General features: G+C 38.8%; 1 protein-coding gene across 4 annotated transcripts in view; it reads left to right on the top strand.

The window, feature by feature from the left end:
- The window catches only part of Phka1 (phosphorylase kinase regulatory subunit alpha 1), a 112819-nt gene extending 90447 nt beyond the window's left edge, over positions 1-22372 (top strand). Inside the window, exons 23-34 of one of the 4 annotated variants that reach the window (XM_034485415.2) lie at positions 122-201; positions 2358-2436; positions 2567-2696; positions 5941-6042; positions 7732-7847; positions 8132-8170; positions 8292-8330; positions 11023-11073; positions 17047-17217; positions 20198-20251; positions 20773-20973; positions 21540-22372. In XM_034485415.2, the coding sequence (XP_034341306.1) occupies positions 122-201; positions 2358-2436; positions 2567-2696; positions 5941-6042; positions 7732-7847; positions 8132-8170; positions 8292-8330; positions 11023-11073; positions 17047-17217; positions 20198-20251; positions 20773-20973; positions 21540-21713 (1236 nt within the window). In that variant the 3' untranslated portion in view covers positions 21714-22372. The remainder of the gene's footprint in view (positions 1-121; positions 202-2357; positions 2437-2566; positions 2697-5940; positions 6043-7731; positions 7848-8131; positions 8171-8291; positions 8331-11022; positions 11074-17046; positions 17218-20197; positions 20252-20772; positions 20974-21539) is intronic. The other 3 variants (XM_034485417.2, XM_076918514.1, XM_076918515.1) reach the window with 3 other exon arrangements.
- The last annotated feature ends 4509 nt before the right edge of the window (positions 22373-26881 follow it).

Raw genomic sequence — 26881 nt, 5'->3', positions numbered from 1 at the left:
GGAGAGCTTGGTGTGCTGGTGTAAGTTAAGGGGGAATAAAGTTTTGTGGGCTGAGAAAAAAATGTTTGGAAATCTGAAAGTTTTTATTTTGAAAAGGATAAGCCTTGCTACCTCTTCCTAGGCCTGCACAGACCTTCTGTCCTACCAGAAACACCTGACAGTAGGACTTCCTCCAGAACCTCGAGAGAAGACCATCTCTGCGTGAGTGGGTTATGTGGTTTGGTTTTGATAGAGTTTCTCTGCACCTTAAAGAAATTGTGTGGACTTAGCACAGTTCTCTCACCCTACTTTGTATAATATCTTATATGCAAAGCTGAAGCACAGGAGAATGTCAGGTTACAAGTGAAAGAGAATGTTTATAAGAAGTAATACTTAAATTTTTTCTTATTGACTTTTCCTAAATCCCTTAATTCTGCTCATGCTAAACACACACAGACACACACAGAGACACACACACACACACAGACATACCCCAGGATATCAGGAATTGACAACATAAAAGTCTACCATGATCTAAAAGAGAAATAGAAGAAAGTATGTGGCTAGAGCACTGGGTTGCTATTGATGCAGCTCCATGCTGCTGAAGAAGAAATCAAAGGTGTGAAGGCCAAAGTTGAAAGGGAAAGTGGGCACTTACGTAAGAGCAGCCTGAGGTGGCATGTGTGCAAGAACACTGTCATCAGATTCTGCAGCTTCTGATTAGCAGTAGGCCTCTAGGATGGACTGGGACTAGAGGGTGAGGAGATTCTACCCATGAGTATCCACTTACCACCAGCCACGCCAGTAAAGCTTATCTGCACTAAGCCTATCTAATTTCATGTTATGATAGTGCCAGTATTTAAATCTATAAGCAGATTGTATTTAAAAGAAATATTTTTAGAAGTATTCTAACTTAAGTGATCAAAAATAAATAAATCTGGTTTTCTATGAAAGAATTATCTAAAACACAGCATATCCCTCCACCTGCCAGTTCTACTTCAATAACCAGTGTAGTAAAAAAGTTTTTTTTAATTGGCTAATTTTTTTGAGACAGTATCACTGTATGCTCCAGTCTTGTCTGGAACTTGCAATCCTTTTACACCTCCATCTCCAATTATACGATTATAGGTATGCACCACCATGCTTAGCTAGTGAGCTTAACCAGGGAGAGACAAGAGAACAGATAGCAGGGATGCCTTGGTGATATCTGCAGACTACCCTGTTCCAAGTTCATATATAGGATTTCAGCTGCCTGTAAGGTCCAGTTCTGGATGGAGGCTTAGAGAGACATGTTCTAGGACAATTTGTCACAGATTCTATATGTAAAGTCTTAGTTATACTTTAGGGAAATAGTTTGTCTAAATTTCTTCTACTGCCATGACAAAATATCATAGACTGGATGTTTAAACAACAGCAATTGACTGGCAGTTTCAGTGTCAGCGGGGTTGGTTTCATCTGAAGGCTGTCAAGGACTTCGTTTTAGGCATCTTCATGGCTTGTATATGGCTGTTTTCCCTATGTCTTCTGATATTTCCCATCCTATCCATATCTCTCTGTCCAAAATGTCCAGTTTGTTTCCTAGCACCCAAGTCAAGTCAGACAGCTCACAACTCCTTGCAACTTCAGCTCCAGGGAGTAGGGAATGATGTAACACCTTTGACCTCTGAGGGCACCTGCTACACTCAGGTACACATTACCCCCTACATATACTCACACACACACACACACACACACACACAATTAAAAATTAAAATCTTATGTCATGTCAATGGGTGAGGGTCATGGGTTTGACCAGTTATATGCCTCTCATTTCAATACTCAGAGGCCTGAGGCAAGCAGATCAAAAATTTAATGCCAGCCTGGGTTACATAGCAAGATTCTATGTAAAACAAACAACCCTCCCCACAAAAAATACACAATAAAAAGACTACTTGCAGAAAAGTTTGAGAGTCACAAATATGGATGTGTATATATACCTGTGTGTGCATGTGTTTGCAGCTATAGCTGAACTGATGGAACTATTTAAAATAGCAATATAAACCTATAAGATGTGACTATGCAGTAATAAGGTGGTTTCCAGAGGACACAGCTGAAAATTAATTTCTATGTAGCCATAATGCTTACTTGTCACATGTTGAAGACTAATTATAAAACACTAGTCTGGAAAGACATTGAGGGGTGAGGTTTACATGAAAATTGTAAGTTAATGGAGTCAGAGTGGACCTCAGAGGCAATGAATGAGCATTTTGTTCTGAGAGAACTAGAAGTGATGATGGGCTGTGGCAGTGGCTTGGACTTGTGGTGATATTTAACTTTTAAAGTATATTTAGGTTAAGTTATTCTAGACATTGACCTCTAGTCACTGTTTTCTTCTCTAGGCCTCTACCGTATGAGGCACTCACTAAGCTGATAGATGAAGCCAGTGAAGGAGACATGAGCGTCTCAACCCTTACACAGGTGGGCAGCATTATAAAGCCTAACCTGGCGATTGATGAGTCAGTATTTGTAATTGACCTGACAATTTACAAAGACAGTAAAATACATTGTGAAACCCGGGCTAAAACTTTTATCTCCATTCTTTACACAGGAAATAATGGTCTATCTTGCCATGTATATGAGAACTCAGCCTGGCCTCTTTGCAGAAATGTTCCGACTTCGAATTGGTTTGATCATACAAGTTATGGCAACAGAACTGGCCCACTCTCTTCGATGCTCGGGTATTTATTTAATTCAGTAACTAATTTTAGGTGGAATTCACTTCTCTTGCAGATCCATGGAGTTTGGAACAGGGATGGAAAGGAAGATACAGAAGCTGTGTGAGGCTGTTTTGTTCCTATAGTTATTAGTCACGAACAAAGGGAGCAAAAAGATGGCATATTGTGTACTGGTTCAGCAGCTTCAAAGAGTCTCTTGGAGACTCTGCATTCCACATTCTTCTTAACTAAGTCCCTTGAGCTAACTTCTTCCTAACACCTCAAGGGCTTTAGAGATTGACTGTGTTGGATTCTGACTCAAAGAAGGAGGAAGCTTCTGGACACCAAGTGTGAGTCACTAAATAGTGCATCATAGTGGTGGTAGTCTGTCAATATCATAATCAAACAAGGAAGTAAGCATTTTATTAACCTTTATCTAACAAGACTCTAAAATATTTATAAGTTTATTTGTCAACATAACAATTTTAGTTGAGAAAATAATTGTGATCCAAGGAAGCTATACAACAGAATTGTCACACAGGTGTACCTACCTTTTGACAGTGCTTTACAACCTTTGCCACATATGAAGTTCATACTTGAGAACCATGTACTTGAGTTTTATTTTTAAAAAAAAAAAAAAAAAAAAAAAAAAAAAAAGCCAGGCACTGGTGGCACACAACTTTAATCCCAGCATTCAGGACTCAGAGGCAGGCAGAGCTCTTGAGTTTGAGGCCAGTCTGATCCACACAGGGCTATATGCTGAGCCCATGTCTCCAAAACATTTTTAAAATGTTTAAATAGGCTTACAAATTTGTATCGGTGCATATTTATAGCTATATGTGACTATATGTGGTCTGCTTGCAGACTGTGAGTTAAATGTGCCTAAAGTATAAATGACAAAATAAAAGAGCTAGAGATGGCATAGAAAATATAATCACAGTGGCAAAACTCGAACTAAAAGTCATTTCATGCAAATTTTCTAAAATGGCATTTTAAAAATTATTTTTAATTATGTGTATATTTGCATGTTTGTGTATGTGTGCATATGTGAGTACATGTTCCTGTGTAGTTCCAAGGATATCAGATCCTATTTGAGATGTTTCCACGTAGCCTAGGTGAGCCTGTAATTTGTGATCTTTCTGCCTTTACCTCTAGAGTACCTGGATTATAGGCAGACATCATAATGCCTGATGCACAAAGGCTTTTAATTGAGATATAGATATAGATTTAGATCATATATATCTTCAAGGATATATATATATATATATATATATCCTTCAAGAAGAGAAACAACAATTATTTTATGACTATTACTTGCTAAATGTTATTATTTGGATACACACACACACACACACACACACACATATATATATATATATATATATATATATATATATATATATATATATATAATTTTATTTAATCCTTAAAACAACCCACTAGAGAAATACAATGTAATTCTGTTTCTACAAATAAATAAACTGACACCAAAAAAAAGAGAGAAAGAAAAGAAAAGTATTCGGTAGGACACAGAGGCAGATGGATCTCTCTGAGTTCAAAGCCAGCCTGGTCTACAAAGCCAGTTCTCAGACAGCCAGGGATACACAGAGAAACCTTGACTCAAACTTTTCCCCCAACAAAAATATCAAATAACTTGCTCAATGTAACATCACCAGTATATAGTAGAATCTGAAGCCATGTCTGGTTTCAAATGATTTCCAATCAGTACATTTTTAGAAGTAAATGTTTTGTATAGGATTCTTCAAGTGTGGTATTAAGGAATGTTTTCTCAGAGGGTTTGTGTTCTAGTTAGGTCTCTATTGTGGTGATAATGGTACCATGACCAAAAGCAACTTCTGGGGAGGAAAGGGTTTATTTCAGCTTACAGCTTAAAGTTCATCATGGAGGTATGGGTGGAGGCAGGGCAAGAACTCAAGCAGGAACCTGGAGGCAGGAGCTGAAGTAGAGTCTACAGAGAAGTACTGCTTACTGGCTTGCTCCCCATGGCTGATCAACATGCTTGCTTACAGAGCCCAGGACCACCTGCCCAGGGATGACACCACCCATAGTGACCTAGACCCTCCCCTATCAATCATTAACAAAATTGTGCCCGTACAGGACTTGCCAGAGGCAGTCTAATGGAGCCACTCCCTCAAGCGAGGGTCCCCTTTCCCAGATACTTCTAGCTCTTATCAGGTTGACAAAAAACTAATCAAAACAGTATGATTATTCAGTAATAAACCTCAGTAATAATAAAACTCTCGGTCATTCTTTACTGTTCCTTGCCAGTAATAGATTCTTCCTGTTGGCATCATCAAAACCATGGCTCTCCATTTTATAGGATCAAAGCCAAGATTCCTGGGTATGACCTGTGGCTACTAACTCAGTAGTGCTTCCTGCAAAATATTTTATTAATCTCTACTCTTGGAGATTGATGTCTCCTCTGATTTCCAATCACTGGTTATATTGCTCACTTAAGCTGGGTTATACACAATATTTTGTTGTTTTTATTGTTGTTTCTCTTGTTTACATGTTCTATCTCTCCAAAATTAATGGTAAACCTCTCAAAGTCAGGTGCTATGTGTCATACCTGCTTGTACTAACATGGCTTAAAATGATGCCCTACATGCAGTTCTCTTTAAAAGTGACTACTGTTAAATACATTCAAGTTTTCCTCAGTATTCTTAATACATTCACAGACTCACCTCTGTTCTCTTTTAACCATATACACTGAGACCTTTGGAGTTTAACCGTGAGCATGTGCATTCACTGCTGTTCTCCGAATGTCTTCCATTTCTCTTGTCACTCTTCATTGTTTTCACCTTCAAATAAAGACTGTAGGGAGTTACCCCATAGTGTGGAAATAGAATGAAGAAGAAACTAGTGGGACAGCTAATCTACAATCTAGGTAGTCAGTTCTTACATAGTAAAAACCTAGTGTTGTGTGAATAGCCAATTATATGGTGTTACAAATTTGTTCTGTAGCTTACATCTTCTAAAGTGACTTAGTGATTTAGAAATCTGACAAAAGGAAATAGAGGGTCTAACCTCCATTGTAGAGGAAAGGAGAGAGGACACATTGACATGAGCAGACCAAGTGTGGTCACTATGTTGCTGCAATTCTGTCACTTAACAGGCTGAAGCAGAAGGATGATGAGTTTAAGGCTAGCCTAGACTATGTAGTGAGAGCTTGTTTCAAGGAGAAAATGGAAAACAAGGATGTGGGAAGCAAACTAGAATTCCTTCTGCCTGCATTTCTGTTTATTAGCTGAAGAAGCCACAGAGGGCCTGATGAATCTCAGTCCTTCAGCCATGAAGAACCTCCTGCATCACATTCTCAGTGGCAAAGAGTTTGGAGTGGAACGAAGCGGTAAGACCCATGGTGGAACTTAGACTTCAGGGAATTGAATTTTAGTCCTCAGTTTTAAAATGTTCTTTATTATACGAGCTCTTAGACCCCAAATAAATAGAACTCCAATAAATAAAACATTTAAAAGAAAAGCTATCTTTGGAATAAGACTTGAAAACTAAAGGAAAAATTCAATTTAACAAAAATTTGGACTAGGGAGATCATTCAGTGGTTTAAGGGCTGCCCATACTTGATGAGCTGAGGTAGGATCTCCAGTACTTACATAAATGCTGAGCTCAGTAGCTTATGTATTTAATTCCACCTCACCCCATGTCCTAGGTTTCTTTTATTGCTATTGTAAATACCATGACCAAAAGCAACTCTGGGTTTTTACAGCCTTATTTATGCTGTATACCTAAAGGAGCAGAACAAAAACCTAAGAAGTGAAAAAAAAGGATTATCTCATAAGTTCAATTATTAATCTTAGATTACACTTTTACAAGTGGAGGGATGTTTGGTTTTATTTTTGGTTTGTATTATTTAAGTTTGTTGTGTCCTTGCATGGCCTCCAAGGAGAGCAATCTGACTGGGGTAGTGAGGGAATGAAGAAAAGACAAGCATGTACAGAAACACAGAAAAGCTGAAATCAGTAGATTGTGCTCTGATGAAGAAACGGCAGCATCCCTAAATCTCATCATGTTTATCATATACAGTTGAACCGGGAGGTGGAGCTATTGCATACATCTGAACAAGGAGGCTGGGTTAGCTAATCTCCATAGGAGCAACCTTAAGGCTGTAAACATCAGGGGAAGACGACTAAGGTAGACATTTTCTACACACAATATCAATATTCACACTCAGACTCCCAAGGAAGGCTTTGCTATCCTCCTGAACCTCACCTGGAGAAGGCTTAGCCACTCACTCCCATGGGGCCAAGTCATTGGAGTCCTTGGCATGGCCATGCCAATGTCAACAGCACAAACTCACTCAGGACTTCATTCCATTAGGACCCCTCCATTCCCACAAAACAGAAAACAGGAGCTAGAGAGACAGCACAGCAGTTAAAAGTACTTACTGTTCATCCAGAGGCTCCAAGTTCAGTTCCCATAACCTATACAGATGAGTTCACAACTGCCTGTAATTCCAGCTCCATTGAATGCAGCTCCCTCTTCTGCACACATGTAGTATACATTTGTGTCTGCACATGTGCACGTGCACATACATACAACACAACATACAAATAAAAATAATAAAAATAGCCAGGTGATGGTGGCACAGGCCTTTAATCTCAGTATTCGGAGACAGAGGAAGGTGGATTTCTGAGTTTGAGGACAGCCTGCCTGGTCTACAGAGGAAGAACGAGTTTCAGGACAGCCAGGGCTACATAGAGAAATCCTGTCTCAAAAAACATCATCATTGTCGTCATCGTTGTCATATATTTTAAAGTTAGAAAATAGTACTTCTCAAACTGGAGGTATTTCTAAAATGCAGATTCTGAATTAGCCTGATATGGGACCCAAGATTCTGCTGTCAATGTCTTCTGTGGTACTGATGCTTCTGGTCCAAGAACCACACTTAAAACAGCAAGATTATACTAGGTTTTTTAAATTAAATTAAAAAAAAAAGAAGGTTTCACATTTAAGTCTTTTTAAAATGGTAAAGAAAATGAGACTGATGGTTATTTTTGCTTTGCTATCTTATTCTATACAGTTCGTCCCACTGATTCAAATGTGAGTCCTGCTATTTCCATCCATGAGATTGGTGCTGTTGGAGCAACAAAAACAGAACGAACTGGAATCATGCAGTTAAAAAGTGAGATAAAACAGGTAAGATATAACCTGAAAAAATACAGGCATCATCATAATTAATAACATTCTTAGTTGGACATGATGGTGCATGCCTGTAACCGCACACATAGGGAATAGAAGTTGAAGGATCAAGAGGTCAAGGCTAGCCTCAGCTACAAAGCAAGATGGAAGCTGACCAGGAATACTGGAGACACTGTCCAAAAACAAAATCAAAACCACAACATCATTTTTAAACGAGACTTCGTTGTGATCATTTCCTTAGTTTCCTATCCTGACTGTAACTTGAACCATTTGTTTTTCAGGTGGAATTCCGTAGGCTGTCTGTCTCAACTGAGAGTCAGGTGAACCAAGACATCTTTTAATGTTGACTGGCTTTCCTAACCCTTTTAGAAGCAGACTTTGGTGTGCTCATTTCCTTTGTTTCCTATCCTGAGTATAACTTGAACCATTTTTTTTTTTCAGGCGGAATTTCGTAGACTGTCTGTCTCAGCTGAGAGTCAGGTAAAACAAGGAAGACTTTTAAAACAGACTTTAACTGGCCATAGCATGCATTCTCTCACAAGTAATGACACACCGTGGAATCTCCCTCATAGCAACTGTTTATAGACAGCATTCCCTTTTGTAGAGCAAATGACTTAATTTTAGGAGGAAGGTATCTGGCAATAGGTAGCAAGAAACTGATCTCCTGAGTTTCCTTATTACAATTAATATGCAATTTATAATGGATTTTTCTTTATAAAAGTAGACAAATTGGCTGCTTTTAAGAATAGCTAGCTGGAGAGATAGCTCAGCAATTAAGAGCAGTGGCTGCTCTTGCAAAGAACCAGGTTTTGTTTCCCAGCACCCACATGGTAGCTCACAACAGTCTGACTCCCATTCCAGGAGATTGGATGCTTTCTTCTGGCCTCCATGGGTACTGCATGCACATGGCACACTGATGTACATGCAAGCAAAATAGTCATACACACACTAAAAATAAATAAATCTAAAAAAGCAAAACAAACAAACAAAAAAACATGGGGGCCAGAGTTAGTTATCGTAGTAGTAAAGAGACTCACTGGCTTTATGGAGGAGCCAGCTTTAGTTCTCAGCACATACATGACAGCCCACAAGTGTCCTTAACTGTAGTTCCAGGGGATCAGATGTCCTCTTCTGGCTCCATGGGCACCAGCTACACACATGGTGTATGTACATATACGTGCAGGCAAAAATGCATACACATAAAATTTCAAATTATATTAGTCCTTCAAAAATTAAAAAAGGAATAAATATAAGAGAGAATAGCAGATTAGGTGAAAGTTTTATTTTTAAATCTTTTGGGGGATTTTAACATGCATGAGCACCATAAAAATAAAGGACAATAATATCTTATTAGATTTTATTCCAAAATTAGACTTTATCATTGCTCTGAGAAAGATGCATGAATGTTACTGTGTATGTGAAGAAGAGCTGCATCTAAATAGACTAAGAATCACAGTTGCTAAACAGTATGTTCAAGCCTCCTTTCACTGCAGCTAACAATGAATGGCTTGTTGCTTTATACAACAGAATGTTTACTATCTTTTAAAGCTGTGGGAAACTGTTTGAGTTTAGGATCTCTACATTGACAGGTGCTAATGTAAGGTCTTTTAGGAGCACTTCTTTTTTCTTGTTTGAGAATCCCACACATGCATATAATACACTTCGATCAAATCCGAATCCTCAGTCATCCCCCTCCACCTTCTCCATACCCCCTTCCACTTTCCTCACACTTCATGGACTCTTTTTGTCAAACCCATTGAGTCCACTGAGTGCTACTAGTGTGCTAATTCCATGTAGAAGCTCTCACCTAGGACCTATGACCTAAAGACTATACTTGGAGAGACCATTTGTATAGTTATTAATAGCACTTCATAAGAAAGGCTTAAAACCCCTCTTACTTTCAAAGTAGAATTGTAATAGCTTAGCTAATGCATTAAAGCATCATAGAGAGAAGAGGTAAAATGAAGATTTTGTTTCTTTAAAAGGTGGCTCTGAAACCATTTAGGAGAATTAGCCAGTTCTTGAAGCCTACTTTTAAAGGAAGTTAACCTTCCTTAAATATCCCTCGGCATCTGTATTTTATGCAAGGGGAAGACTGGAATAAGAAGATGGTGCTGGAGAGATGGCTCAGTGGTTAAGAGCACTGGCTGCTCATCCAGAGAACCTGGGTTTGATTTCCAGCACCCACATGAGGCTCACAGCATCTATTACTCCAGACCCAGGGAACTTGGCACCCTCTTCTGGCCTCCACGGACACTGTACAAATGTGATCTACAGATATACATGTAGGGAAAACACACACATACACATAAAATACAAATAAAATACCAAATCTATTTTAAAAGTAAAACGCCACATGCTACAGTTCTTGCCAGGTAATTTTTTTATCTGAACATTTTCCTGTTTGGAAGTGTAAAGGACAACTTCAGTGCTAAATAATTGTTCATTGGTGTGATTGGCTAACAGCCTTGCTTTGGCTGATGGTGACAGGCTAACTGCATTATAGTTTTGGGGTTTGTTTTGTTTTGTTGCAACAAGGTCTCTCTATGTAGCCTGGCTATCCTGGAACTCAATATGTAGCTCAGACAGGCCTTAAACTCACAGAAACCTGCCTGCCTCTGCCTGTAGACTTCTGGGATTAAATGTGTGTACCATCATACCCAGCTCACATTATAGTTTTTAATAGACATCTGGTATTACTTACATTTTTTATATTATTGGAACTTGAAGTTCTTGTTGCCAGCTAGATTAAAACTTATCTTTTCAGCTACTTGAGGTTTTTCTCCTACATATTCAGTACCTATAGGTCTTCAAAGGAGCCCAAAGGGTTAGGATTATAATTTAGAGGATAGGGAGACTACATTGTCATTACTTTTGTACTTTATAACATCGCTTTCCATCCTTACCTGCCTGTCTGGTATTTTGCATTGTTTTCTGCCACTTACTAGTACTCTAATTCCTAGGCAAAGATATTTAAGGGTAGTTCTAAATTTACTTTACCCTTTACCATGGCATTTAGAGTAATCATATTTCACGGGCTTTTAATGATAACATGCTGGCTAATTACTTAAATGATCTGTAGTATACAACTACTAATAGCTTTTTAAAACAGAAATAATGGTTGTCTTATCTCACCTCTTAAAAAAATTTATTTTCTCAATTTCTTTTATAGACTAGTGGTGGTCATCACTCAGGTATAGATTTGATGTCACCGTCCTTTCTGGTAACTCATTTTATGTTATCTCATTTTATCTCATTATGTTATCTCATTTTATGTTATGTTATGTTTCATTCACAAGTGCTTTGATATACTGTTATGTGGATCATAACATAGTATTTGACTATATAAAAAACCAAATTGGGAGCTAGAGAGATGACCAGTGGTAAAAGACCTGCATTCCATTCCCAGCACCCAGGTTCACAACCATCTGTAACTTTCAGGTACTCCTGTGCTATCCATTCATACACATAAAATAAATCTAAGCTAAAAACCTAAATAAATACATTGATCCAGAACTAACATGACTATAAAAGAAGTTCCTATAAAAGGGAGATGTCTGTTTCTTTCCTAATAAGCTAGGAAAGGGAGTTCCATCACTTTCTGATTTCTGGATGAAAAAAATTTAATAAGCACTTCTTTGAACTGTTGCAAGTGTGCATTATTGTGCATCTGACAGTGGACTAGACAGTATGAACATCAGTATAGGATTTATTTGAAAGTCTGGATTTTGGTCTGTATCCTAGTGATGCTCAATCAGAAAGACGGGGCTAAGCTCCAGCAGTCTGTTCTAATATGCTCTTAAGGGAATTCTGAGGCACTTAAATTTCAAAGGTACTCTGTTGTAGCTGGTCCCCTGAGAAGTAGTTCAGTTAGTAAAAGAACTAAATGCCAGCTTTATGTCATGCACAGGAGATACGGCATTGAACAAATGGAAATGATACAATGAAGCTCACAATTTAGGAAGAGTCTCTTCTAATTAAATTTCTTTTGTTTTTGTTTTTTCCATTTCATTAGAACATATTAAGCTATGAAATAATGAATTTGGTTATGACATTTTTGTATATGTAAGATACATTTTAATCATATTTTTATTTAAATCATAAGTTATGATTTTATTTCTCACAAATTGAAGAAGAGAGCTATTAGAAATAATATTTTAGCTAACTTTAAGTATCAGATTAAGAGGAGTTGGCCAGCTTTATGATTTCCATGTTAATGATGAGATCATTAGTTATTTAGGAAATTAAAACAACAAAAATTATTTTCTTAGAAAGTATTTGTCATTCTTTATTTTGTATTTATTTCTGAATCTAATCTGTCAAATAATCATTGTAACCAATAAATTTCTTCCGTTATTTAGCTTAATTCTTCAGAGTTTTCATATCATCATACACATTGCTATAGCACAGTGATACCCATAAGTATTGTTATAGCACATTTCTCCCTATCCATCAGTTGATGGACATCTAAATGAGTTTATGCATAATGTTGCTATAAACCTTTACATACAGATTTTTACATAGGTATGTGTTTTAGGGTGTTTATACCTGTAATTAAAACACCAAAAGCAACTTGAAGAGTGTCCTGGCCCAAGCTGCTGCTCTGGTCCTCGGGTTAGGGTCTAGCAAGAGAGAGAGTGAGGATGGAGGGGAAAAGACGCAAAGAATGGAGACAAGCCAGAGTGTGACCAAGTCTCATTTCTCGTTTATTGTCTTGTCTCTTACAAGGAAATTCTGGGTATTTATAAGCACAAGCAGGGGAACACAGCTGAAGACACTTTACCATGTGTGCCTTGCAGCTGGGGGCACTAACAACAAAACAAGATATGTGGGATAAACAAGAGGTTTATCAGCGTGTGCTTAGCTGTTGTAGGCTGTTGAAAAACAAGTCTCTTGTCAGGGTATATGGCTTGAGATGGCTGCAAAGATGATAGCCATGTTCTGCTACAAGTCGGCTCCCAACAGAAGAGGATTATTTTATCTTATATCGCAGACATCCTTGAGGGAAGTCAGGGCAAAAATTCAAACAAGACAGGAATCTGGAGGCAGAAGCTGATGTAGAGACCAGGAAAAAGTTCTGCTTACTGCTCAACCTGCTCAACCTGGCTTTTTATACAGTCCAGGCCCACCTGCCCAGGGATGGTACCACACACAAAGGTGCCTTCCTAGATCAATCACTAAGAAAATGCACTACAGACTTTGCTACAGCCTAATCTTATGAAAACATTTTTGTATTTGAAAGTTACTCTTCCCAAATGACTCTACCTTCCATCAGGTTGGCATCAAACTAGCCAAAGCAATATGTATTTTCAATTCTCTCACATCTATTTTTGTAAGAGTTACATTAGTTACTTTTCTCATTGCTGTGAAAAAATACCTAACAAAAGCAACTTATGAAAAAATAGAAGGTTTATTTTGGCTCACAGTTTGAGGGCACAGTCTGCCATGTGAGGAAAAACATGGCAACAGGGTCATGAAGCATCTGGCCGCATTGAACCTACAGTTAGGAAACAGATGAGTGCCGGTACTCAGCTACCTTGCTCCTTTTAAAACTAGAGTTTAAAATTTTTATTTTCTAAAACTACATACATATAATCAATGTATCTTGATTATGGCTATCCCCAACACTCCCTTCCACTCTTCCCAGCCACAGCCAATACATATGCCTCTCCACTTCATGTCCTCTCCATTTTTGCTTTTCTCTTTTTGTATGGTCCAGGGCCCTAACCAATGGAATGGTTTTCACCCATGGGTGGATTGCGTCTTTCTACCTTGATGAATTTAATCTAGAAAATCCCTCCCAGATATGCTCATCATTTTGTTTCTATGATGATTCTAAAGCCCATCAAGTTTACAGTCTTAACCAATGCAGAGGTTTAGCATTTTGAGGAACTATTAGATTTCTACAGAGCTGAACCTCTTTACACTCCTGATGCACCATATAAGCATTGTAATTTCCTCACCCCCTCCCTATTGCTTATACTTGTCTTTCTTTTGTTGTTGGCCATCCTAGTGTGGTCTCATCTTTTCATAGCTCTGTGCCAAATGACATTGATGTGGCCGTTTGCTTACGTTTGGAGGAATGTATAATGTATAATTTGGATCATCTGCCTATTATTTTAATTAGCATACCAAGGTTATGTTTCATTGTGACATTTTCAAATATTCTTTGGTTTTGTTCCTCATTCTCTTCCCCTCCCTTGCCAATCTCTCTCCCCGCTTTGTACCCTTCTGTAGCCTGTAGTCTCTTTTCCACTTTCATGTTGTCTCCCTTCCTCTCCTTTCTCAGCAACCCCTTTTCCTCTCATGGTCTCTTTTAGAGTTCCATGGCCTATACCCACACTTACATTTACATGTATACAGCCAACCAGTCAGTGAGTTGGAATTTCGAAGTAGCTTTAATTAGCATTTCCCTGATTCTTTACCCATTTTTATTTGTGTGTTATATTTGGGGGTTACAAGGATTCTTTATATATTCTAACTACAACATCCTTATAGAATATGCGACTAGCATATATTTCCTCTTTATGTGAATTTCCTTTTCTTTCTCACTGATGTTCTTTGAAGAAGAAAATTCTTCTGTTTTAACAGAGGTCAGTTTTTCTATTTTTTCTTATATTGTTTCTAAGAAGGCTTTACCTAAATCACCACCACAAAAATTTAATGCTGTTTTTTTCTTCTAAGAACTTTATTAAAATTGTTTTAGCTCTTACATTTGAGGCTATGATTATATCAGGAGGGGAAACTCCCTAAAACTACCCACAGCTTCAGCAATTTAGTAGAGGATTGATCGTATAGTCATACATCAAAACGCTTAACAACAAAATCAGCAAAAGAAAAGGGTGTACTGGGCAAAAGCTGTAGAAAACCACACAAGATTCTAGAGTACTCCCCCCAACAGAGCCATCTATAGGATGCACTAAAACTCCTCCAATGAATAGTTACAGCAGGTGAAGTGCTGCTAACCGAAATAGCTAATTACAGCACAGTACCCAGGGTCTTTAGAGCTACATACAGTCTCTGTCTGGCATATCCCCAAACTCTAGACTCCCAGGAGAAAAGCAGGTGTTCTAAATAAACTGCAGTGTTGTTACAAGCAATTTAGGAATAGTAGTTTGGGGAATGGCAATATCCATCCAAAACGCCCACATTTCCTGATTCCAGATTCAGTGCCAAGCCTGTAAAAAAGACTTTTCAAAAACGCATGCTTGTCTTCTGTGTTGACTCTGTTTTTTAACCACTCTCCAGGGCAGGCCCCATGCCAACACAAAATCAACCCATGGGTTTTTTTGGAGTTTGTTTGTTTGTTTGTTTGTTTTATTATGGGAGAGGACTATTTTCTTTAGTTTGGGTGTGGGCTTTTTGTTTTATTTTATTTTGTTTTTATCTTATTGGTCTTTTGCTTGTTTGTTTTGATTTCCCTTTTTGTGTTTTTTATTTGGTTTGGGGCCCTTTGTCTTTTCCTTTTCTTGATTTGTGCCAACAATCCATTGGGACTCCCACTTTTGTGCATGGTGTTAAATAGAGGACTACTTCATTCTCTGGCATGTGGATATCCAGTTGTTCAGCACCATTTGTTTAAAAGACTATCTTTTCTCCCATTTAATTCTCTTGGAACTTTTATTGAAGATTAATTGCACAAAGTGTGATTTATTTCTGAATTCTGTGCTATTGATCTGCATGGGTCGATCCTATGTCAGTATGGCATAGTCGTAATTACTATAGCTTTGCACACTGCATTATGAAATTGAACTACATACTTTCTTCTTCCTTTTCAAAGTTTGTATTAACATCGGTCACATGAATTTTAAAATCAACTTGTTAATTTTTGCCAAGAATTCAACTGGGACTTTGATAAAGGCTGTGTTCAATCCGTAGATCAAAATTACCATCTTACTAATGTTTTCTGACCCATGGATTTCCTTCCATTTGTTTAAGTAGTTTCATTCAGTATATTTTACTGTTCTCAGACATGTTTTGTACCTTTGTTATATTTATTCATACAGTTTTGTTTTATGTTTCTTAAAAAAAAAAAAGAAAGAAAGAAAAGAAAAGGTCTCTGTGAGTAGCCCTGCCTATCCTTAAAGTCACTATGTAGACCGGGTTGGCCTCAAACTCACAGAGATCCACCTGTCACTGTCATTACCTCCCAAGTACTGTGATTAAAGGTGTGCACCACCAAGCCTGGACCTATTTTTTTCAATACTGTTTTAATTTTTTTTTTCAATACTGTTTTAAAAAGGACCCGATCATTTTCTTAGTTTTTTTTTTCAGACTCTTGGCTTCTATGATTTAAACAGATGTCATCTTTTAAAACTATGTGTATCCTGCTCTGTCATTAATAATAGTTCTGAGGATGTATTTATAAGTCCAACTAAACTTTTCTTTTGTAAGGTGGAGTAGTCATGTTGTTTTATCTCAGCAATAGAAAAGTAACATACAGAGGCTTGTGTTAAAAATCATGAAAGTGACAAAACCAGAGAGCATCTAGACATTAAACAGATAAAACCGGATAAGCAGAAAGTTTGGAATGTCCTGTGTTGTTGGTATTTTTATGGTTGTTATTCTGAATCATCAGAGTGCTTTATACAATTATTTCCCCAGGGAACAATACACGAGTTAGTTCTCCGATACCAAATGGTCAGCCTTGAGAACATTCATATAACTATCATTGTATGGACTGAGCAGTCCAGATGTATGTGACAGCAATTAATGGAAAAGAGGCCAGGAAGGATAATATGGGAGGGTTTGGAGGGAGGAAAGGGGGAAATGGAATAATTATACTATAATCTCAAAAAATAAAATAATTTTTTTCATTAATTTACTTATTTATTCACTTTACATCCCTATCATTATCCCCCTCCTGGTTTCCCCACACACTGTCCCTCCCCCAACCCCCCTTTCCTTCTCTGAGAGGGTGGGGGTCCTCTTGGTTATTACCGCACCCTGGCACATCAGTGACTATACAGAGTTACAACAGAGCAGGCTGTACAGAGGTTGACTGGTTCTACAATCATGTCATTACAGTGGCTCTTTCATTTAGTGTGTGCTTTATCCTTCTATAGAGCATTTGCAGTTCACTGTGTTATACATTGTTTATAGTTTTTATAAGCTTTGGAATTAAAATATAACAGTGTTATGATACTCAATCACAGATAAGAGGTCACTTTTGATTTACATTTGTTCTTCTCCCAAGTCCCCTACAGCCAGCGTTGCTGCAAGTAGTGGATCCTTTCCTATGGTGTGTGATCAGCAGACATCTAAAGATAGTCGTCAAGGCCAATGGCAACGCAGGAGAAGACTGGATGGAGCATTAAATAGAGTACCAATTGGATTTTATCAAAAAGTATGGAAAATTTTGCAGAAAGTGAGTATAATACAGTGTTATTCTTTATTCCCCTCTTGAAATTCTGAGTCTGTCTAGCTAACGTGACATAATCATAACATGATTGTAATTATATGGAGATGAAATGCTCAGATAAAGTATAGACAAAAACACAAAGCATTTGATTTATCATGACATCAATAATTTAGTCTGTTTTCCTTATTGTTACAATATATTGTTTCTAAATAAGATTTTAAAAATCATAACCTCTCTGCTTTGGGCTATAGTTGAACATTGTGGATATTGCAACACACTTGGTGCCAGTCAATAATGTGCTGCTAAATAGCTCGCTTACTTTGTTGGTATTGTGAGAGTGGGGATATTATTTGTAGCTCTGAGCTATTCATATTTATATGTCACTACCATATAACAAATGACATATGTGGGAAGTTGGCACAGGCAGCTCTTACTTATGTGCTTTCTTAGATGAATACCATGAACCAATGGAAACCTGCAGTGATGCTCTTGTTGTTGAGGATGATGGCTTGGTTTTTGTTTTTGGTTTTTGTGGGTTTGGGGGGATGTATTTATTTTATTTGTATATGTGCCCAAATATACTTATGTTCATGATGTTCCAGCAGAAGTCAGAAGAGGGCATCAGATCTCCTGGAATTGGAGTTACAGGTAGTTGTGAGCCATCATGTGGATGGGGTCTTCTGCAAGACTACTGTCTTAGTTTGGGTTTTACTGCTGTGAACAGACACCATGACCAAGGCAACTCTTATAAAGGACATTTAATTGGGGCTGGCTTACAAGTTCAGATGTTCAGTCCAGTATCATCAAGGTAGGAACATGGCAGCATCCAGGCAAGCATGGTGCAGGAGGAGCTGAGAGTTCTATATCTTCATCTGAAGGCTGCTAGCAGAATACAGACTTCCAGACAGCTAGGAAGAGGGTCTTAAAGCCCATACCCACAGTGGTGCACCTACTCCAACAAGGCTACATCTGTTCCAACAAGGTCACACCTTCTAATAGTGCCACTCCCTGGGCCAAGCATATAGAAACCATTCCAACTAGTATCTGCTCTTAACCTTTGAGCCATCTCTCCAGCTCTGAATTGTTTTGAGACAGGGTTTGTTATTATCTAGGCTAGCCTCCAATTCAAGATCCTTTCACCTCAGAATCTTAGAATGCTAAGATTGCTGGCATTCATCACTACACTCAGCCTAGATAAAACTCTTGGTATGATTAATATTTGTTCTTATTTCTAAGGCTTATTTTACAAAAGACATGTTAAGGGCATATCACACCATTACGGTGATGCTAGTTTTTATAGTGGGCCAGGAAGACCATTATGCTCATTGACTGGTCTCATTTATACAAATATAGTCATTTTTTTCTTTCTCCTGAGATACTGTGAGATGTATCTCAGGCTGGGATTATTGTAACCAAGGATGACTTTGCTGATCCTTCTGCCTTTGCCTCCTGGCTGCCAGGATTACAGGTGTGTACTACCACACCCAGTTAGTTATGCTGCTCTGGGAAATGAGCCAAAGGCTTCATGCATGTGAGGTAAGCACTGTACCAACTGAGCTACATCTCCATTGCATAGGTTTTATTTACAGTCTCCTGGGTGCTACTTTTGCTTCATTTCCCTTAAGAAGGACATGAGAAATATTTCACTAATACCACCATAACCTTGATGTAGGTTATGATGTCAGCACAGTGATCTTCCAGGTAACAATAGAAATAGCAAAAGTTGATCCCTCAAAGTCTTTGAATTACTTAGAATGTGGACTATAGCATGTAACTGTCCAACTGAGTCAGTAAACCTGTTGGTCATATGTAATTGTTTTATATAGTGTTTTGGCTTCTATATAATCTAAAATAAGTGATTAATTTCCACTGCTTTTTAATAGTTGAGTTGATATGCTAGAGAAAGGCAAAGAATTATTCTATTGGTCCAGGTATAGTATTCCACACCTGTACTTGAAAGCACTGAGGAGATGAAGACAGAATTTCCAGTGTCCAAGAGCATCCTCAGCCACATAGTGAATTTGAGATAAGATTAGGTTACATGCAACCATGTCTCAAATAATGACAATGATAATAATATTTATTGAGTATCTACTATGTACCAGGCTGTCTTCTGGTTATTCTCATTACAAAAGACAAAATAGCCAACAATTCTGTCCTTATGGAACTTATATTGCTTGCAGTAAGTAATGAACAGCAAATAATATATCTAAAATGTTAAAAGATGGTGGGAAAATAGGACAGGATATGAATAAAGTATGGTATGTGTTTTTCCACTTCTTCCTCTGTGGTATCCAGGCACACCAAATGGGGAAGGATGGAACAGAACTGTGTTCTGCAGTCCACATCTTCCTTTGGTGTGTCCAGACTCCAGTACATACCAGGCAGGAAAGGGTGAAGCAAAGTCCAGAGTGGGTAGGTCACAGGACCCCAGCCCTGCAGTGACAGGTAGAGGGTATAGAGGTTCTGGATTCCCCATACAAGGTCAGAGAAGGAGAAGCCCTGCTGGTAAAGGGGGTCTCCTATTTTTGCTAAGCTTGAAAGGCTATCAGAACAATGGTAGACTTTGACCTCAATCAGCAGTGCCCAACAATGAAGGACTCAACTAGAACAAGTAGGAATGGTTCATGTACATCAATGTACACTGCAAGTCATTTTTGTAGCCTAAGTCTATTAATTTCTTTAAAAATTGTGTGTGTGTGTGTGTGTGTGTGTGTGTGTGTGTGTACATGATGGTGGGGAACACATGCCATAGCATACATATGGAGGTTAGAGAACAACTTTGTAGAGTATGCTCACCATTTCCTCCTTTAGTTGGGATTATGGGCATAAAGTCATGTTATTGGGCTTGCATGAGTGTTGGCAAGCACCTTTTACCTGTCAAGCTATCTTGCCAGCCTTTGAAGCACACTTAGAAATATGAGGTCTCTCCTTCTGGCCTCCCAGTTGTTAGGTCATTTCTGGTAATATCTTTTTCTTTTCGCAGTGTCATGGGCTTTCTGTGGAAGGTTTTGTTCTTCCCTCTTCAACCACTAGGGAGGTAAGAGTCTGTCTTTTCTATTTACATGAAAGCTTACCATCTGAAAATTTTCAGGTATCAGTTATTGAGTTGATATTGATTGAATTGATATTATAGAAACTAAATATATCAATTAGTTTTTAAAGTAACAGACCTACCATTTTATAAATCAGCTGACTGAAATGCATGAAGGAGGTAAAGATGGAATGGGAATATTAGACAATAATAATATGGTGCTGGAGAGCTGGCTCACTCAGTAAACTGCTTGCTATGCAAGCATGAGTCTTTTCTTCTCTGGATTATTTTCTTCAAGCAGAGTCCCAGAAATAAGATTTTAGGTTAGAGCACATTTACACTTGTATGACTTTTATTATGCATTACCAGTTTGCCTTCCAAATTGATTAAACCAATTTATACCATTTCATTAAAAGGGCTGAAGCCATATTGTAGTTACAGGGCTTTTTACTGCTTTTCAAAAGAAAGGATTTATATTCTCAGGTGATAGGATCTTAGAAAGTGATTTTTTTTCCCCCCGGTCACAGATGACCCCAGGCGAGATTAAATTCTCTGTCCATGTGGAGTCTGTCCTGAATCGGGTACCTCAGCCAGAGTACCGGCAACTTCTGGTTGAAGCCATTCTTGTTCTCACCATGCTGGCAGATATTGAAATTCATAGCATTGGGAGCATCATTGCTGTGGAAAAAATAGTTCATATTGCCAATGACTTGTTCCTTCAAGAACAGGTAGGTTGCCTAATGTGGAATACACCTGCAGTCACTGCATCTAGGAGTTTGGAGGCAGGAGGATTGGGAGAGCAAGACCAGGCTCAGCTACTTAGTGAATTCAAGACCATCTTTAGCTACAGGAGACACAAGCCCTACAACAGATGTTTCCTTCTCTTAGCCACTGTGAGAGAAGACAGAAGTATCCAAATAAAATATGAAGGAATACAAGACAAGGTGGGGGTCCCAATGTAGTCTCACTAGGGTTATCTCCAGGTGCTAATAACTTTCTCTGTTCCTGGCAAATGTGACTCATTTAATCAATTTTTAATTGATATTTTATTTTCAAGATGCTTTATAATAGAAAATTCTAAATAGTAATTAAAATTATTTAGAGAGTCTAGTACCAAGTGCTAGGTATAGAAATTCATATCCATCCTTCATAACCCTTCATGTCCCCTTTTGGTTAAACAGCCAAAGCACTGGTGAAGGGAGGGAGCTCAGAGGTATACTAATTAGAGTCTGACTTAGTAGGATCAGTAACTTTTCCCTTTCACTATGTTTTCCCACCCTTTTAAACCAAATAGAAAACTCTCGGCGCAGATGATACCATGTTGGCAAAGGATCCTGCATCTGGCATCTGTACTCTTCTGTATGACAGTGCACCCAGTGGCAGATTTGGCACCATGACCTACCTCTCCAAGGCAGCTGCCACCTACGTGCAGGAGTTCCTGCCACACAGCCTCTGTGCCATGCAGTGATGGCTGTGGGTTCTGGCTGCTAGACTACTTCAGTATCTAGCTCGTCTGCTTGATTGTGCATGGAACTGACATGTTACCACCTAATCACTCCCCCATTCCCCCTTCCTGCCCCATCCCTCCCAAGAAGAGATAATTTGGCTGATAATCTCACTACTTTTGAAGAAAGAACCCTTATCTGGAGACTTGCCTCCAGAGTGAAGGTTCAACAGGGCCTGCAATCACTATCCCTACTTCTTTTATGATTCATAAAAGTCTGCATGTGTTTTTATTCTGTAGAGCTGTTACTGGCTTAGTTTTTTTAACTCCTATTGGGGAGCAGGTATTAATAACTTATTCTTGTAAGTTGGTTTTCTTATTTGTTAGTTTTTACGTGTGTATAGGAATGGTGAGTATTGATTGGGCCATCATTTCAATCAAGCAAGTAGATGCTAAGTTGAATTATATGCTGCTGTAAATTGGAACTGTCTACTCTAAGTGCCTTTACTTAGGAAAAGCCAGTACCAGATCATGGCTTCCTTCTTTGCTCAAAGGCTGCTTTGCTCAGAGTGGTGAAATAGTGGTTTTTGTAGAAACATTGCCTTTCATTGTTCTTTCTGTATCTGCCCACAATGCCTACTGTCTCTTTGGTGAAATATTAAAAAAAAAAATGTAAGCTCTCATGGAAGTTTAAGGATGTCTGTGTTAACACTTGGAATAACCCAGAGAAGTGGAGCCAGGAGCCTAATTCCAGAGAGAAAAGGAAAGGAGAGAAGTGTGTAAACACATAGGGAGCCAAGAGACCATCAGAGGTAGGTAGGTTGCTTGTGGACAGCTTTGGACACCAAATCCTTGCCTCTAGAGTGTAGCCACACACAACACAGAGAGTGACTGAAGCCTATCTTAAGCAAAGAGAAACCAACCAGTCCAGTCTGTGGCTGTACCCTTTTCCCGGACCTTGTTTTTCCATCTCACCAATCAGTCCCTAGCACATCCAAATACCCTTAACTCCCTCCACATTTATTCTTTAATTCTTTCATTACATTTGTTTTTACTTTTTTAATTTTAGTACTTATATCCTTTAATCTTGGTAACTGTGGCCAAATATCTGTGTGTGCTTGTAAGTGGTTGAATAATTTGTAAGTATTTTTGATGTGTCTGTCTGTTTCTGCATGGATGAACTGAAAAAGAATGTAAATAATATTGCAAACCAAGCCTGGTCATACTCGCTGCTAATCTAAGCACTTGAGAAGCTGAGGCAGGAGGATCATGAATTCAGAGCTAGCCTGGGATACATAGCAAGTTTTAGGACAGTATAGGTATGAGACCTTGTCGCAAAAACATTTGAAAGCATGCTGTGAGTGTGTGAGAGAGTGGAGTGGCTGGCCTCAGGCTGACACTCAAAGGGTAGTGGAAATATCCCTTCTGGCCTATTTTCTGGTTCACTGTGTAGGTATCCTGGCTTAACAGAGGTTTCTCCCTGTTTTTCTGGTTTCTACCCAGAGAATTTCCTACTCAACTCCCCCTTTCCCTCAAAATTTTAAGGGTTTTCTCCTAGAACAATAATGGGTATGATGGGACAGTGAGCTCAAAACAGTCACAGAGTCAGGAAGAGTCTTCTGAGCAAGCCGGCTAAGTGCTGTATGCTAGCCCACAGGTGGTAGAAGCAGAAGGCTGCCGGGCCACCTCTCTCCCTTCTCACAACAACAGGGAGGAGCATTCTGAGTCATGGCTTTCTGGTCACTTTTGAGGAGAACATACAACCTGTTCTGTACCGGTTTGTCTTTTCATGGCCTGTAAGTATACCCCAGTCATAGGAAGTACACCAAGCACTGTGGGTGGGAGCTACCACTTCTTCCTGAAACTCTGGTTTTTGAATTGACACTGATGCCTACATTTTCTCTGGAGTTACTGATTTGCCTGCAGATATAATGCTCAGGCAGTGGTATTTAATTTATAAAGTAACTTTTCAGAAACTATTACTGGCATTTTGTTCATTTTAAGACTGTTAACGTGAAGAAAAAACATGGTGAAACTTTTTTAAAAAACAATGTCTTAAAATTAGAATAAAGAATAAGAATTGACTATGTCTAGCATTACTGCACAAAAAAGCTTATCTGGTTTGTGGCTGAATCTAATTCATGATTATTTCACATGATATTTTGTTATACAGTATATTCAAAGCTCATTAACCGGGTCAAATAAGACTAACATTTATATACTGTACATTATCATATATCACATACCGTATGTAAAAAATCGCCCACAGGTTTACTGCTATCTTTAGATAGACTGTCCACTAAAATATAAGATGGGTGTTTACTCTATTTCAACTCTATATAAGTGCTGTTTCTAAACTACTGGAACATAACTAGTTGGTTCTCCTAAGTAGTCTCAATATTTCACTTATTGTTTAAAATACTCACTGGCTTGAGCTTGGTGGTCAGAGCACATGCCTTTAATCCTAGCACTTGGGAGGCAGAAGCAGGTGGCTCTCTGTGAGTTATAGGCCAGCCTGGTCTACAGAGTGAGTTCCAGGATAGCCAGGACTATAGAGAGAAACCCTATCTTAGAAAACAAAAACAAGCCGGGCGGTGGTGGCGCACACCTTTAATCCCAGCACTTGGGAGGCAGAGGCAGAGGCAGGTGGATTTCTGAGTTCGAGGCCAGCCTGGTCTACAGAGTGAGTTCCAGGACAGCCAAAGGCTATACAGAGAAACCCTGTCTCGAAAAACCAAAAAAAAAAAAAAAACAAAAAAAAAAAAAAACAAACAAACAAAAAAAAAAAAAAAAAAAACCCAAAACTCACTAGCCATGTCTATAACAAAAGGTACTTATTAAGCAAAGATGAACAGTGTCTCTACATGCCCTGCCTAGATAATTTAGTTTTACTACAATATGGGAATTTTGACCTAACTGGTATGACAAAAGTTGTAACCCTTAGCTATAGTTTACAGAATTGTACGTGTGTGTATGTGTGTTTTCATATACGTCAGGTGCTTGTGTATCATGCTGGTGTACATGCATGTGGAGGCCAAGACTCAACCTGGGGTATTATTTCTCAGAAACATCCTCCCTCACTTTGTAGTAGATTCCTTTATGGGGATCTGGGACATACCAGTTAGACTACACTAACTGGTCAGTGAACCTCAAGGATCCTTCTGTCTGAGTCCCCAGCAGCATGCCCAGCTTCTTCTATGGGTCCTCATGCCTACATAGCAAGCACTTTGCTCATCAAGCCATCTCCCTGCCCCTTAGTCTTTATTTTTTGTCCAATTGAACTAACTGCAGATCTTCGTTTGGTCAGTAGAATCCTTATTTATGCTTCTTTTCCTGGCTTCATTTTAATATGACAAGTATTGTAGGGTAGATGATATGATCACCTTGTATCTAGTAGGAATCTGATTTCTTTCAAAAACCTGTCCTCTGTTGGGGACCGCACTAGTCCCACGTTGGGGTGGCCAAAAAATGTCTTGGCCTGAGCAAAATGTTGAGGCCTGGGCCAACCCACGTTTGGGCGGCCACTGTATCCCGGCCCAAGCTGCTGCTCCGGTCTGCAGGTCGGGGTTCAGCAAGAGCGAGGGTGAGGGCAGATTCTACCTAATGTCTAATGTGTATGAATCTCTCTCTCTCTCTCGTCTGATGTCTGGTTCTGTCTTCTATAGTCTGATTCTAAGCCACGCCTCTAAGTTACACCTTTAATCATGCCCTTAGGTCTTGTCTCTAACTCTGATCTCTATACTTCTAAATCATACTCTTAAGTCACACACCTTTAATCTCACACACCTTTAATCTCACGCGCCTTTAATCTCAAGGTATCTAAACCAAGATTATCAGAGTGTGCTCAGATGTTGTAGGCTATTGTAATTCAAGTCTCATGTCAGGGTATATGGCTCAAGATGGCTGCAAAGCTGATAGCCGCTTTCTGCTAAAAGTCGGCCCCCAACCATCCTCAAAGCACTAGAAGTATTTGACATCAGTGAATGGGATTTAGAGAACAGGTAAAACTTTGTGCACATATTAAAGATGTTTGACATAAGTCTTTAAAAATAAATACTATGTTCATTCTTGCCAAATGCATAGGTCATCTTACCTTTGCCGTCAACATTTGAGGTCAGTAGTGCTGATACCCCCATCTTACTATAGGTGAGGGAACATAGGCAGTGATGGCTGAAGCAAATTGCCCAAGGTAAATTAGCTAACAAGTTGCTGTTCTGGGACTTGAACTCCTATACTGATTTTAGAGTTCCCATTCATAACTATTGTATTCTTCAAGGAAGATATATTAGATGATGAAAAGACAAGGCTCAGAATGCTGAAGTGAAAAGGCTGTGAACTGTAAAGGCAGCCAATGGCAAAATGCTATCTTTATATATTTATTTTTCCTTTTCCTGCCTCTGCCAGCAAAGGGAGACCCACCAAAGAAACCGTCCTGTCCATTCTGACTTTGCAGGTTCCAACATTACCTTTGGCAATGGTAAGAGAAAGCCACTCAAGTAATTGTTTAGGGTCATCACCTCTCCTACTCTTGTTTGTCCCAGCATAAAGTTTCTTATTGGTAAAGGATCTTTGGCATATATATATATATATATCTCCTTATTAAAACTCTGCTCCTCTGATCTTTTTTTATAACTCAGTGTCTCTCTTTTGTCTCTTTTCTGGAGACACTACCTACCTCCTCCTAATATCCACACAGGAATCTCAAAAATTATTTTTCTTCCAACTCCAAGATCCTCACCATTGTACAAAACAGGTCTTAATTTATATCCAGTTTATGAAAACAAACTCTCCTCCTCCCTCCCCTTCCCTCCTTTCCTCAACCTCCTCTGGAGGTAGGTGTTTGCACACATGTGTGCATGTGTGCAAGCCAGGGGTTGGCATCAGGTGTGTGCCTCGATCACTTCCATCCTACTTTTAGAGATGCGGTTTCTCATCAAACCTGCACTCAAGGAGATCTGCCTATTTCTGCATCCCTAGCACTGAGATGGCAAGCAGCTGGCTTTTATGTGGGTGCTTGGATCTAAAATCAGGTCATCATGATTGTCCAGCAAACACTTTACTGACTGAGCTATCTCCCCAGTCCCAATTTTTAAAACATAAATCCACTCTAGTGCTGCAAAGATAATGGATTGCAGGGCAGTAGAGAACAGGAAAGGTCTGGGAAGATAGCTCAGTTGGTAAAGTACTTGTTA

Source organism: Arvicanthis niloticus, chromosome X (assembly GCF_011762505.2).
Source record: "Arvicanthis niloticus isolate mArvNil1 chromosome X, mArvNil1.pat.X, whole genome shotgun sequence".
NCBI classification, from domain to species: Eukaryota; Metazoa; Chordata; class Mammalia; order Rodentia; family Muridae; genus Arvicanthis; species Arvicanthis niloticus.
This window is presented reverse-complemented; position numbering and strand designations above follow the sequence as displayed.